The sequence below is a fragment of the Cyrtonyx montezumae genome, unplaced genomic scaffold, assembly GCF_038088225.1.
Source record: "Cyrtonyx montezumae isolate F1298 unplaced genomic scaffold, pur_monq_1.0 scaffold_0, whole genome shotgun sequence".
NCBI classification, from domain to species: domain Eukaryota; kingdom Metazoa; phylum Chordata; class Aves; order Galliformes; family Odontophoridae; genus Cyrtonyx; species Cyrtonyx montezumae.
This window is the reverse complement of record NW_027071824.1, coordinates 46,442,382-46,457,370: the sequence shown is the minus strand read 5'-3', so window position 1 is coordinate 46,457,370 and position 14,989 is coordinate 46,442,382. Positions and strand designations below refer to the sequence as shown.

The 14,989-nt window shown below is 41.2% G+C and overlaps 1 protein-coding gene across 1 annotated transcript; it reads right to left on the bottom strand.

Annotated features, from left to right (window-relative positions):
• Positions 1 to 958: 958 nt before the first annotated feature.
• SERINC1 (serine incorporator 1) lies at positions 959 to 13,829 on the bottom strand. Its single transcript, XM_065734385.1, has 10 exons — positions 13,725 to 13,829; positions 8,160 to 8,321; positions 7,201 to 7,394; positions 4,674 to 4,753; positions 4,358 to 4,495; positions 3,346 to 3,515; positions 3,132 to 3,222; positions 2,176 to 2,317; positions 1,837 to 2,067; positions 959 to 1,358 (listed from the first exon to the last, which is right to left on the bottom strand). The coding sequence occupies exons 1-10, from the start codon at positions 13,761 to 13,763 to the stop codon at positions 1,220 to 1,222; spliced, it is 1,386 nt and encodes a 461-aa protein (XP_065590457.1). The 5' UTR covers positions 13,764 to 13,829; the 3' UTR covers positions 959 to 1,219.
• Between the last annotated feature and the right edge of the window lie 1,160 nt (positions 13,830 to 14,989).

Genomic DNA, 14,989 nt, shown 5'->3' with positions numbered 1-14,989 from the left:
ATCATCTAAATGCTCTAGGGTACTCCTGACCAGAGAGCTCTGGTCTCAGGTCATAGCAAGGAAAGGAAAAACATAAACAATGCAGCTTACATGCTTCAATTACAAAGCAGCAAGCACAAGAGCATTTCATTTTCCATAACTGCACAAAAACAAAAGTGTTTTAATCAAACAGATGTAATGTTTTACCTTTTGTCTAGAACTACTTTCTAGGCTCACCTCCATCTCTGGCATCAGGCAGCTGAACACCCAAACCAATCACAGAGCCTCGAGTATCTTAAGACAGACAGACTTCTGTTAAAAGCCTCAGTTGATGTGAGCCTCCCATAGTTACTGCAGTTCCAGTGCTCCTTTTCGTCTGCTTCTCGTTGAATTGTACCACAGATTCCTCTGAAGTGCCAGCACTGTTCACCACTCAGCTCCTTGCAAAGCCCGTCCGTGATCGTAACTTAGCCAAGAAAGTGGCACACGAAACAGCAATAAATTAAAGCACAGCTACCCCACTTCAACTACCTCTAAAAAAATACGTAGATGTGTATTGTAAACAGGTGTCTTAAAAACATGCTTCTGAGCATCGGCTGCCAGGATACTTTTTCCCCAGTCCTGTCTGCAATGGGACACATCAGACACAAATGGGAAGACATCAGCCCCCCCCTGTTTCAGGTGCAAGTTTCCCCCTTTAACATTTGTGCTGCCCTTAACACAAGGTCGGGCTTTCAGTGCCAACACAATGTAATGTGCTGTAAAGCACTGACACGTGCAGTTTTGAGTCTGACAGTGCTAACTGAAGATTACTTTGGGATCAAGGCAACACGGATTATCAAAGGCATCCCCTCCCTCCCTTGCAAAACCTGACCTAATACTATTTTGTTACATCAGCACTTGCACTTTTTTCCCCTCCCAGAACTATTCAGTACAATTTCTGGGTGGGAAGAATAAGCATACCTCCAAAAGGCCTTCTATCCAATGCTCCCAAAGCACTAGATCTAGGAATGATGCTATGAAAACTATCATCGGAACAACTCTCACTGAGCTCAGCTAGAAAGAGCCATTTAGTGAAGTGACAAAGACATGATTCAAGGTGATCATGCAGAGTACAGCAGGGTATATGCTACACGGATAGCACGCGCACACCTATTTACAACTACATTATGATCCTGAACACTGTTTCAATGACGTGGTGAAGCTGACTCTGCGCTCTCTGGAGAGCAGCACAGCTCCCTTAGTCGAAGTCACGGTTTGTGAGAACCAGCGGAGCAACCAGAGTCCACACATACAACACAATGCCGATCCAGCTGGAAGATATCTTCACCCACACAGATGGCCACTTGCTGGTCATTGTCTCGTAAGTAGAATCCGGACTGTTGAAAGAGCAAAAAAAGATGATTTGCAATGTTTACTGTAATACAGCAGACGTGTAGTAAGCCACTACTCAACATGTGTGCAGTAAGTTATCTGCACGTCAGCTCAACGCCTCAAAGGACACCTCCTCTTTACTTCCTCCAGTTAGCTCACACCGATCTGAACAAAAGTGCCATTCTCAAGTTGTGGGAAACAGCAGCAGCCCAAGAACTACTGAGTAAGAGAATCTGTCAAGAGCAGAAATAAATACTAAATATGTGTGCAGAAAGAGGAACAGGGGAGCATTTATGCTACTTGACTTCAGCAAATGTTATCCAATGCCATTCATTTCACAGGGTTCCAACAGTCCACTCCCCTCAAGGGAAGTCCCGCTCAGAGCCACGTTCCTCACAGCACACCAGCTGTGCCTGCTTAACCAGCTAAACGTAGCGTCTCACATGCAGACTGCTGGTGTGCCCTACTAAGAAATGCACATACCTGTACCAGTTGGTAAGCGTCATCATGATATACAGCGATGCCAGGAAAAGCATGAAATGGAAGAAGGAGTAGCTGTAAGTAACTCCATCCCTCTCATTATCTATGGCACGGTGAACATCATCTCCATCATCGAGGGAGCCGTCATTCCTGGGCATCCCATCCTCTATCAGAGTTGATTCATCGCTGGTCAGCATCAGCTTGTTAACTTGGCTGTTATTGGACGTTCGGATGCTGTATTTGACAGGAAGGGATCATGAGGATGTTACCACAATGAACGTAATCTATCGTCTGGCAACACAAGTCGATGGGATTTACGTCTCACTTTTTAAGCGATCTTACCTTGAGTAGAGCACACACAGCAAAAACAAAATCAGTCCTACAATTCCTTGTGCATCCCACCACTGCACTACTTGACCCTGGGTTGGAACGGTGGTGGTATTGTAACCAATGATGCTCAGCAAACTCGGGTTACAGCGCCGATCTGTGAGGGAAACTACATTAGAACTTACATAAAACAAGCCTAGGGAATCTCTAAAGCAGGCCGATGACTGCACAGAGCTTACACAAATTTAAAGTCCTTTATCTGCCCTGAGAAGCATATAAAGTGCTTTATGTTGCATCTCATGTAACCAGAACCAACCAAATAAAAGTTCTCTGCACGTTAAAACAAATAAATTCTGCTGCTAAAAACCAAGTTTGCCAACCATACAGTCTACAGATTAGGGATCACAGTCATCTCAGAGTTAAAAATGATGCTACAAAGTTAGTTCCTTACGCCAGCAGTTCCCAGCTTACAGCGTCCACAACACCTAGATGAAACAGTAAAGCAGACAAATTCTCCATAATTACACTTCAGTAGTTACGGGCTCACATCTCTGCTGTTAACACAGGAGCACAGAAGACTGCCTACAAATAAGATTAAAAGGCTACTTCCATGCCAGACACAATTTAAAGCAATGAAATCAATATTTGGTAGTATATTTTCATCAATGAAGTCGCTGAACTTTATTATTATTATTATTTTTTAAAGTCATCTGGTTGTTTTCAGGCAAGAAGCAATACAGCATTAATACATTGAAATAATTCCTCAATTAGGAAAAACATCGTCAATAACATCTCAATACCAAGCAAGAAACTTCAAACCTGGTATGGAGATATCTTTGAAAGAACTGTTTCTGTGGAAGAAACTTGTGGCTGCACATATGACAGCAGCTCATTCCAATGTTGCCTTGCAAACAGGTGAAGACAGAATTGACAGCTGAACCTACAAAGCCACATAGTGCTGCTACAGTTACCTGGTTCGTTGGTCATGGCTGACCAAGTCAAGTACATGGTATAGATGGTAATCACAGAAGACTGCAGCAAACCAGACCTTGGCTGAGACTCCTGTATGAAGTAGTCATGAAATAGCAGAGTTAGGCAACTCAGAAGACTCAAGCATGCTTGTATCATAAGTTTCTGGTAATGACAACTCAGAAAACTAAGGCAATAATGGAACTAAAACGATACCTGAATCCTTGGCAGAATTGACATTACAGAAGCACCGATGCACAGCAGCATGTTAACACTGATGAATGCCTTGTTTTCAGAACAGCCTTCTGGATGAGTGTAATAAACGTAAAACAAGACAACAGCTACTAGAGACAGCAGATAATTGACAGCTGTTGCTGACAGGAGAGCTGTGAAGAAAGAGAAACAGAGTTTAAGTGATTAGTAATACAGCATATTGAAATTGAAATAATACTGTATAATCATCGGGTTCTGGATAATTTAAACAGAATCAGAGAGCAGCTCTGAGCTCTGAAACATTAAAGAAAATAAATCCCTCTAACTTGAGGTTTAAAGAGATCATCTAAAAAACATAAATGGGAAGCCCAAAGCTGTATTTCATTTTCTGGTGTCTTAACAGCAACCAAGCATATTAAGTATGAAGGAATACGGTTCTGCTACATAATGCTTTGGGTAAGGGCTTACAGAGTAATTTACTGAGTGATCTCCCTGTCTTAATCTCAATCTTTGAGACCTTTTCCATCATATTTTGTCCCCCTCTTCTGAGGGCAGAAAGTGAGAGGGCAGCATGGTAGAGCTTCAGGGTGAAACAATCCCTATACCCTAAAAGAATGACCAGTAGGCAGGCATAAAGAGAAGCTTACTGAACTTGCATTCAAAATGCAACCAGGTTATTTTTAAATCAGTGCTAAGGTGTAACAAAGCCTTCAGCTTTTTCAGCGTGGCTAAAAAAAGCCCAAAACTGCCTCCTCTCTGGTATGGTACACTGATTCCCTGTGCCCAGGGACTAGATTTCATCATTCAGCAGCAGTTTCCTCTTCTCCTGTTCCCCATCCCCACTCTCCATTTTTAATTCTTTATCAGAAGAACAGTGCTGAGTTGAATCGCACTACAAGAAAAGATAGTGCACAATGTAGCTCTTCTGCTTTCTGATAAAATACATTACTCCCACAAATAACACATCCAACATGACACACAATGAAATGTGGAACTGCTTGTTGCAATACAATACCTGCATACCAGCATCTTGAGTTTCCTTCCTCCATTTTTTCAACCCAAGATTCATTCCAGGAGTGAGCAAAGTCAATAAGCAAGACCAGCTGAATAAGAATAAAGCAGAATGCTCCAGACATACCTACATAAAACCACACTATAAAGAAAAATAAAAGCAGTTCAGGGCCATTGATAATTTACCACCTTGCCTTAAACGCAGAAAAAGGTCCACAGATGTGCAGCCACAAAAACTGTAAGCAAGCAGTACACATTTAATTTAGTTTTAAAACCACTACCCATGCACCAAAATCAAAGAGAAGGCAATGTTCTCTTACCAGTAGTAAAAGGTCCCTCTGGGATGAAGAAAGCTCCAACACTAATTGCAAGTGCTGTTGCAAATTTAAAGAACCAGAATCTAAAGAATTAAAGGGGAAAAAAATAACAAGCAGGTAAGTCTGGCATCTACTGCAGTCCTACCTGCTTCATAAGAACTCAGAGTAACACAAAGCATGCATTCTCAGAGTGCTGAGTGGTTAATTTGTTGTGTTTTTGTTTTTGTTTTTAATTCATTCATTATTGTTTCTTCATAATATAAAATTCTTATTCTATCTATCCAAGATTGTACTTTCCTCCAGTAAATGATGCTGCGCCATGACACTCATAGAATTCAACACTGGTTTCCCACAGATATCTCCCCAATGTATGAAGCCAGATAGAACATAGCTATGAGATACATGCTTAAGGACAACCAAAACACATCAGATGTCACACATACAGGACAGGGAAATATTTTCCTTCAATGATTCATCACACACATCTTAACAACACCCTGTGCAGCGAAGTTCAAATGAAAAAAAGTACACCAAACAAAAGATGCTGACTTCTTTTCCTTACCAGAATGACATGGAGCTCCAAATATAGACATGATAGCATCTATGTGTACTTCAGAACTGAACATAGCACAAAAGATGTGTACCACACTCCCACAATTCAAACAGCAGCATGGTCTGCCACTTTCTATCCCTTCCTATCTTTTCTCAAACTTCATTCACCACTACTTGATCATAACAAACAGAAGATGAGATGAAATTTCTTCAAATGAGAACTCCTCAGAGAAGTTCAGCTGGGCAGAGAGAAGCAAAGTAAGGTGAAAGCAGCACAGAATATGGGAAAACATGAACTCACTGGGATAGTAAAAACCAAAAGTATGTATGAGAGCTGAACTAACTCTGAAAATTTACTATATAATGCATAACCCACTTAAACTAGTTCTTAAATGCACATGGACACTCATTTATTTAAATAAGTCTTTATAAAACAGGTTCGATTTTGTGAAGCTCCTCTCTAATTCCCTGCATTTTAAGGGCTCTTAACACTTCATCCACACACAGTTCGCATGACACCTAAAAATAGCACTCCTCTTTAACAACACCTACAGTTGCTGTTCTGTGCAAGCAAGTAGCAATCCTCTGAATACATTATAACCGTTTGTTTTGTTTTCCTGGCAAGAAAACAGCAAGCCATTTTTGAATACTGTTAGAAAAAGAAAGACAAAGTTGGCACAGGATCCTATTTGCTAAGTTTGACACATAACCAAGCGTGAAAAAGTTAGTACATACACGTGGGAAAACCTAATATGCTGGGTATTTCAAATCACCAACAGAAAGATTACACTGCAAACATCACTGAAGATGCATAGAACTTAAAAATCTAAACCCAAAGTTCCATAAAGCTATCTGTGAAGTATATTATTGAAGCATCTACCTGTTACAGAAGTGTTGGCAGTAGCATCATTAAAAATTTTACTAGTAACAGTTAAAGAATAGAATCTGTCCTTTTATTCTACTGCTGATACTACTTTGGCTAAGAGTAAACTTCCATTGGCTGTATAAGTACCAAAAATTTGTATCAGATACTGCAACTGCAGACAAGTGTATCAGGAAGATATCAAACAGCTAAGAAGTGGTCTTCAGGAAGAAGATTCTACACCAAGTATAACGTTTCTCGTTAACATAAATAAAATCCATTCACAATGTATCGGATCTATTTTCCCTTTTAGAAAGTGTGTTTTAACTGTTATCTGTGACAGTACTGGAAAGATTTAGGGGATACTCATGAGCAAAGCAAGGGGTTGAACTGAGTCACTGCCTCTAAGGCATTTTTAACTACACCACACACGTATGACTTCTTTCCTTTACACATAAGAACTAAAGCCACATTCTGCTCAGTCTTGTTTTCTTTTCACCTTCAAATTTAAGAAGTTACATAAAAGCTACACCTAACCTGGAAAAGGAAAGCATGCTTAAGACAATTTGCAAGCTAAAATTCCATTACTATCTTCAGTCTGATCAGAGAAGAAAATTGAAGAAAAGATAGTGGGGGGTAAATGTATGTTATATCTATGTAACTGTATTTAAGGTCAACAACAAACATCAAAGTTAAGTGGAATCTAATTCCTAGAGAACAGATGAGGCTTTTAAATCTTCTATATGAGAAAAACGTATCAGTACTAGAATAGCACCATCATTCATTTTTGAACATGTCTTCTTTGGACAAAAGAAGGATCTCTACTCTTGAGAAATGTATAAACAAATTATCCAGCATCGTAGCTGGGGCTCTAAGAGCCGACAGCCATGTGTATCTTTTTCTTCCCACAGCCATCAATCCGCTCTGAGAAGTCTACTAATTTTGAATGCCCTCTATTGCAATAACTCCTCTAAGAAACTCTTCTGCTTGTGGAACAGTACATGTGATCAGCATGCTCAGCAGCAGGCTACATCTCCATAGTAGCTGCATCTCACAAACAACTTCCACAAAGCCCGCAATTAAGCGCCCATCTCAGTTCTCATTTCTGTATCTTACCCATTGTGCACCGCTGCTCTTGGATCGTTGCTGCTCTTCACTTTAATCATCAGCAAGGAGAAGAGAAGAAAGAACATTGCCATACCAAAGCACACACGGTACACTGCTTTGTAACCAACTAACACATCGCAATTCACGTGGCCATGAACACCAGGAATAGTTGTTCCCATCCCTCCGTCGCAAAATCCAGGAATCTGTGACAGACACAAGATACTTTAGTGATCTGTGAAAGGCCTTCTGTGAGTCAACAGGTGTCAGCAACTCCTTGATATTGTAAGATTACACAACTACAAACTATGCTAGAAAATATGGTACTCCACGGCTATATAGCTGTATAGTTAGAGCTGAAACCAGAATATTAAACACATTCAAGGGGAACAAAACAATATGAAAGAAATGAAACATTCTGAAATATTTACAGACAACATTTGGGGACAAAGGAGAAGGAGGAATTGAAAAGCTTGCCTAACAAAAGTTCCTACCTACCAGAAAAAAAAAAGAAAATAAAAAGGACAACAAAATGAAGACTAGTAAGACAGTAATTCAATATTCAAATTCCATTACTTCCATGCACTAATCTTCATATAACTAAGATCCAAAAATCTTAAGACCGTTATTTTCTCCCTAGCATCCTTATTAACAGCAATCAAAATCAATTAAGAACTACCAACATGGGCACCTCAGAGATATACAAGAAACCCCTACAAATATAAACTGTTTCCCTGTTTGATTAAAGACTTTTCTTATCCAACTTTATTTCTAAATAGTGCTATATATGTACCCAATGGTTCTTCCACGAGCCCTTTGCTTGTCTGACCTATAATCAAATTAATAGTTATTGTGAAGCACAGGCAGCAGAAAAATCATATTTCTGAACAAAATCCAGGCTTTCAGGATATCACATACAATTACTCCTGACATTTGTTCCACCAAACACGTTAGCAAATAAGTAACCTGACCTTCTTCAGCTGCTCTTCCATTCCTGGAATTAACATCACGCAGGCCACGCTCACGCCGAGAAGCAAGAAGAAGGCATAGATCAGCCGAGTGATGGTGGAGTTGTTTCCACTGGGGCAGCATCTGCACAGCAGGCACGGGGCACTTCCACACAAGCATGGTATCTGAGGGAGATAAGGAAGGTAAAGCAAACTCTCCAAAAAGCTTTGCACCCCCAGGTTTCAGTCAGGCTGTGTAGACTACCAGAAGTTATGATAGAAAATCACTGTTAACGTAGGCTAAGTAGTTGCAACGTGTTACAGAGCCTCCTAACAAAGCCCTAGTGGTGCTTCCTAATGTGCCACTGGTACAACAAAATCACTTCCACATCAAAATTAAACATTTATCCATTCAACCTGGATTTACACTTACTTCTTCTCATGAAACGTATTATATATCTTTTTTTCATCTAATTAAGATTCAAGGATTGTTTTAGCCTGGCAAAAACATCCTCCCCTGCACAGCTGCAGAGATGAAACATTTACTCCACAGGAAAAAAAAAGAAAAAAGTGAATGCAAGTGCCATCTAGGTATGCCTTCAACATTTAGAGCTGGGCTGCAATCCTTACTGAGGCCATAAACATTAGTGCAGGAATAAGGAAAATAACCTAAAGCTTAAGCTGTTATTTATTGCATTTTCAGCAGCTACTCATGTTTGAGTATCATGAAATTCTTTGTCACTTGCAATGCAAGAGAAGTTACCAACAGCACAAACAGACAAAGGCACACTACGTATTACTAGCTCTACCAAATATCAACAGCAGAAACAGAAAGAAATGTGCAACAGCTGTAAATACTATGAAAGAATCAAGGACAAATTACTTGCATTCAGAGAGTTCTGTTCTTAAGCAAAACACTACAGGAAGAAGGGTGCAGAATCACCAAAACAAAAAAAATACCACCCTGTACCTCTCTCCATAGTAACACTCAGCCAATTCTCAGGAGACAATTAGGGAGAAAAAGAAGGGTAAAGGTTGGCAAGTAAACATAAGCCAGAAGAGGGGAGATTAAATCAGATGTTTTGCAGTTCATTCCCACATTTACAAATAAATTGCCTTATGTAAAAATAATAACTAACATAAAAGATAATTTAATTTTTTATTATTATTAGTTATTATTAAGGCACAGGAAATGCCAGTTAGAGCTAAGTTTGGAGGCCACATATTATTCAGTTACAATAAAGTTTAACCAATGTAAGATTCTAGTGTGTCCTCTACTGCAATTGCCCCCACCACACAAGACCTGCTGTGACTGTACCACGGCAGAACCTGGAACCTCTTTCAGAGGTACTGAAGTGTGGCAAAACTCAGCTGCTTCCTTAGCATGTGTTCAGGTACACCTCTGCTTGTGCTAAAAAACAGGCATTAATCATCACAGAAGGGACACCCAGACACAGGCACGTGACCAGTGCACATCAATCAGCCAGGATGATGAGCATGTGCCAAGAGTTCTCAATACTTAGTCATATGGCAAACAAAACACCAGTGGCCCACCCTGCTGGAAGGTGCCAGCACAGCACACCAGCAGGCAGCCAGAAGACTCCTGGCAGTGCCCTGGGATGCCCTTGGGAAAAGGGGTTGTTCTGTCCTGGCAGTTTCAACCAGCCCCATTATACTGGACCCACAACTCAGGTCTTTTAAATAATTCCCTTATATTCTTTTTCCATATGTTCTTTGGAAGAGCCACAATTTTTCACTCAATGTTACAGAATTGTTTCTAAAATAACAAACCATTAATTTTGCCTTGCTAAATAAAGCAAAACTAGGCTATTCTCATTATAACTAATCCAGTATGTAGAAGACCGTATATCCCCGTTTGACTTCCTCCCCCCACAACCTAGTATCACTGCAACACGACTTAAAGGAAGACCCTGACTGCAAGCAACTACATTAGGGGTCATCTACACTAAGTAAGTAGGAAACAAATGGACAGTGTTTGCTTAGGATGGACTTTTACTTAAGAGTATTACTGCATTCATGCTACTGTGTCACCACAAATAACCTCTCTAGTAAAAAATATTCCCATTCTCTACTCAAAACATTACTTTCTTTAACAAGTTCTGTCTGTATTAATATTTTCAAATATATTCTTGACTAAAAGCTTGAATTTGCCAAAGCAGTACAAGTCTAGGTTCATTTGCTGCAGAAAACTTGGTGCAAAGACTGGCAGGCATAAAAGCAATCTCCTCTAAATTATCACTGTTGAATTGTTTATTAAATGCTAAGTAAATGAAGCATATTCCTCCCAAGTTTTACAAAGGGAACACACAAGAGTGCATGTATCCTGGATGTTGCTATAGACTTACAGGAGCTGAAAGGAACACATCACTGCATCCACCTCACTAAGTAAAAATGTGCCCCAACTGAGACAATATGCCCCATCTGACTTTAACTGCCTGAGTAACAACATCAGCTTTTAAAACACCTTGCCCTTCAACTACTCATTCTCACAAGCAGTAATGACCACACACATCTCTGACCAAAAGACATCTCCTGATACTATTAATGTCCTACATCTACAGAAAAACACATTACAGTCCAAGTCTCTCATTCTTCTGAGGAGATTATATGTATTATTTTAATAGAATGATACATACCACTATTAAAAACATTCCTAACAAGTAGTTGATTCCAAACAGAACAGGGAGCAAAAAGCAACCTGGCCATGGAATTCAGTTTACCAGCTGAAGAGAGAGTTTCTAATTTCCTTCCTCCTATATTCAGAACTCTTCTGAAAAGAACTACTACAGTACAAACAGCAAGACACTACTGCAAAGATCAAAGCTGAAAAGTACCTCTTCAAGTGAAGTTCATCTTACACACAGGTGCAAAGAACTACTGTGCAATTAGTTTCTAGCTTGTTTTCACAAGGGAACGAGGAAAACATTTACTGAATTATGACAGCAAAGATCTATGGCCATCCAATAACTTTTAGATCTACTGACCAACACACATTCTTGAATACTGCTGACAAAATAAGCAGCTCAGTGGTGCTCACTGGGGCAAAGAAAGATGACCAACACACCTACTTTAAGAGCAGCCAGCTGTGCAGACAAGGTAATTCACGCTTGCTAAACTAGTCACATCATTCTGTAGGCCAGTGCAAATTACAGGAGGAATGCAAAGATTAATACTGCAGGAGACAGGAAAAAGAAAACAAATCCCCTGAGAGTTAACTGTTACAGTCCATGATGCGCAAAGAGTGTGTTTTTAATACTGTATGTAATCTTCTTACTGGGGTAAAGATTACGTGACTACATACTGAATTAAGTGTCTGCAAAACCACTAAGCCACTGGGGCTAGCTGAGTTTTAGCTATATCATCCCTACAGTCCAATCAAGAGTAATTCAATCAAAACTTTTGACTTGAAAGAGAATATTCAAGTGTGCAGAGCAGCAGTAGAGCTATTTCAGAAAGCATTGCAACACAAACAAGACAACAGAATAAAAACATCAGGACTGACTGAGCGTTCTAGGCCAGTGGGATCAGAAACCTTCTGGTGAAATGACAATGCTCTTTAAGGCTTCTGCCCACCCCCAGTTTATCCTTGCTCTTAAAGGCTGCTTGTGTACCACACCACACAGCTGTAACAAGAAGTAATTAAGCAAAAGAACCCCAAAGAAATAAAGGATGCCAAAGTCAGTTTCTCAGAAGAGCTCTGCACGGCACAACACCTGGCCTTGCAAGGCAGTGCGAGGAGCACTGTCTCCCCAGCCAGAAGAGGAGCAGCTACCCTGGCTGGCACAGCCTGCACCAGCAAACTCCAAGATATCCAGCTCCCCTGAACCACGCCTCCACAGCTCCTTTGTCTTTCAGAGCCATGAACTCTTTATACAGATGCACCATTAGTGACTGCAGACACAGACAGACTCCAGCTGCACAAACTGCTGCACAGACTTTAAGCTCTGGATTAGCTTCGGTTTTAACTGTGTAAAGAAAATCAATACTTAAATCCGATAGGAAAAAAAAAAAGAATTTGTTTTGGGCACTTTGAAAGATGAGATTTGCCCATAGTAAATCTAACAGTCAAGATTCCATTACTGTATAAGTCACTGCACTTAAAAGATCATTAGGTGATCTTGAAAGCATTTATCTCTGCAGAAATTAACACCCAAAACAAGAGTAAGCACACAGGACCCTACATACATACAAACACCAACGACCAGAAAGGCTGTTTATTAACTTGAAAATGCAACATATATTAACTCAAGTATTTTCCTTAAACTAGTTATAGCATCACTTAGTATTTGACAGCAATTAAAAATGTTAAAATAACGATACTCAGCTAGTAATTAAAGCCTACCTGGCTTAATCTATTAAGTGATGTTTAAAACGTTAATTAAAGCAAAATGCACAGTAACAGCAACTCTTCAGCAGGATATTATCAGTGTTGTAGCAGACTATTTACATGTATATCAGCCTGGCAGCTTATTTCATACCCATTAATTTACTGTCTCTATGATCACTGCACTGAATTTGTAAGGAAGCTAAGGAATTAAGCTATCATTGTATATACGGCTCTAATAGAGAAAAATGAACTCAATGTTTTGCCAAATTATAGAGTAAACATCAGAGCTTGAATCTATATGAGGCTTTGTTAGACCATTAAGTTAGCTGTATGGGTTTCTGTTTAAATGCTCACAACTTCATGTTTTGTAAGCATAGTACAGTCTTTCTGGTATGAAAAAATTAGGTTCTCACAATCCCACTGCTATTTTTATCCTAAATGTACAGAGATTAATTATACACTTGACCATAAGCATTTACACAAGATCTAGATTTAGAAAGATGCACCGCTTAAAGACAAAATAACAATGCCTCAATTGGGAAGAAAATTGCCACGTAGAACCTTTCCTGATTTCCATGATTCTTTGCATAGTGCTAACAGTTTTAAGCCCACCTTGAGCTATTGTTTCCAAGCATTTAGAATAAGCACTGAGCAACACTCAGCACGGCAGTGACATCATCACAGCCCGCTGAGCAATGAGAAAAAGATGCCTCGACGAGACAAAGATGCTACAAAGGGTGGAGCTGCTCAAGACAAAGCCGTAAGAAAGACGCACTAAGTACCGCCACCGGCAGCTCGAGTTTCGTTTTCCCCAAAGCACAGAGAAAACTCCACCAACACTGAATGACATTTCGACTGCTTCACAGGGTCACAACGGGGGGAGGGGTTTTAGCGGAGCCGTAGTGCCTCCCGCAAGAAGGCACGGCCTAAGAAAGCAGCGAGCAGGCGGCATGACTGGGTAATAAGCTCCCCTCCACTCCACGCAACCCGTAGGGTGGGGGAAGAAGCCTGAGAGCGGGCTCAGGGCAAGGGGTGAGGATCTGCCCAGGACAGAAGGAGCCAGGGGCCGCGGCCGCCCATGGGAAGTCGGTGGGCAGCAGAGAGGGCTGCAGCCTCCCCGAGACCGGCGACACAGACAAAGGCCCAGTGAGACGGCAGCCGCCGCTCTGGGTCTGCAACGAGAGAGAAGAACAGGAAAAAGGACAGGAGGAGAAAGCACCGCGACACCCGGCCCGCCTTACCCAGCTCGCCATGGAGCAGAGGCCCAGGACACCGCCCATGGCTGGCGGCGGGCTCGGGCTCCGGCTCCCCCAAGATGGACGCGCGGCTCCAGCTGCGCTGTTTACTCCACGCCGCAGCACTTCCGGCAGAGCGGGCGAGCGTGCAGCGTCACTTCCGGAGGGCGGCGTGGGGGAGCTCTCTTGGGTAGGGGCTGTCCTGGCGCTGCTCCAATGTGGCTCTGTCCCACAAGGGCCGTCCTTCGGGATCTGCTCTAGCACAGGGCTACACCAGCAGCAGCTCCCCCAGTCCTCCTGCTCATTGCCTCTAGTCTTGTTGCCAGGCACCACAGAACAAAGCCAGGCCCCATCCTGTAGATACCCTCCATTAGCATGTTTGTACGCGTTAATAAGGTCCTCTCGCAGTCTTCTCCAGCTCTGTCAGCCTTTCCTCATAGGACGGGTGCTTCAGCCCCTTAATTATCTCTGCCAGAGGCACAACCAGCATTGCTCATGGCTCAGCTATGGCCGGTGGTGCTTCCCATTTGAAGCTGGCTAGAGGTGGCTCTGATCTGACATGGGGCAGCCAGCAGGCTCTACTCATAGAAGCCACCCCTGCAACCCCCTGCTATCAAAATCTTGCCATGTAATCCTAATAAAGGATAAGTATTATTTTTCTCCTTCCCCTCCCCTTCCTTCTGTATCCCTGCAGTCTAAAAATGTACTTTCTCATTGCAGAAACCTGATTAGCTCAGGCAGACTGTTTCTACGCAGACTGACCTTATGTCTTCTATTTCAAAATATTAAATCACATTGTTCTCTGATTAATTCCTTATTTCTATTGTCTTATTTGTAGTATCTACTGTGAAGAGATAGTGAAGCATTATGTACACTTCAGTGCACCAAGTCCTCCTTTGTCACAAATATTTTCTAAGAAATGGTGTGAGAGCAATCTGCTACAGGGATTTATCTTCTGGTATTTATCTTCAAGTGAAATGCAGTTTGCCTGACAGCTATTAATCATACTGTGAAATCTTGGTTGTGTAGAAACTAGCAATTTCTCAAAATTGTTCTTAAGGAATTTGAACAGCTCTATTTTGGCTGTTTGTATGCTGCTATGGAAATACCTAGAATTCTGTTTACCTTCAGCAATGATGATAACTATTTTGTGCTGGATTTTAAGTATTTGCTATCATTCCATATGGCAAAGTCCTCTTGCAGCATTTCTGTGTTTTAGTCATTTCTTTCTTTTCATTGCAGTGTTTGCATTTTATTTGGTTTGAGGAGGG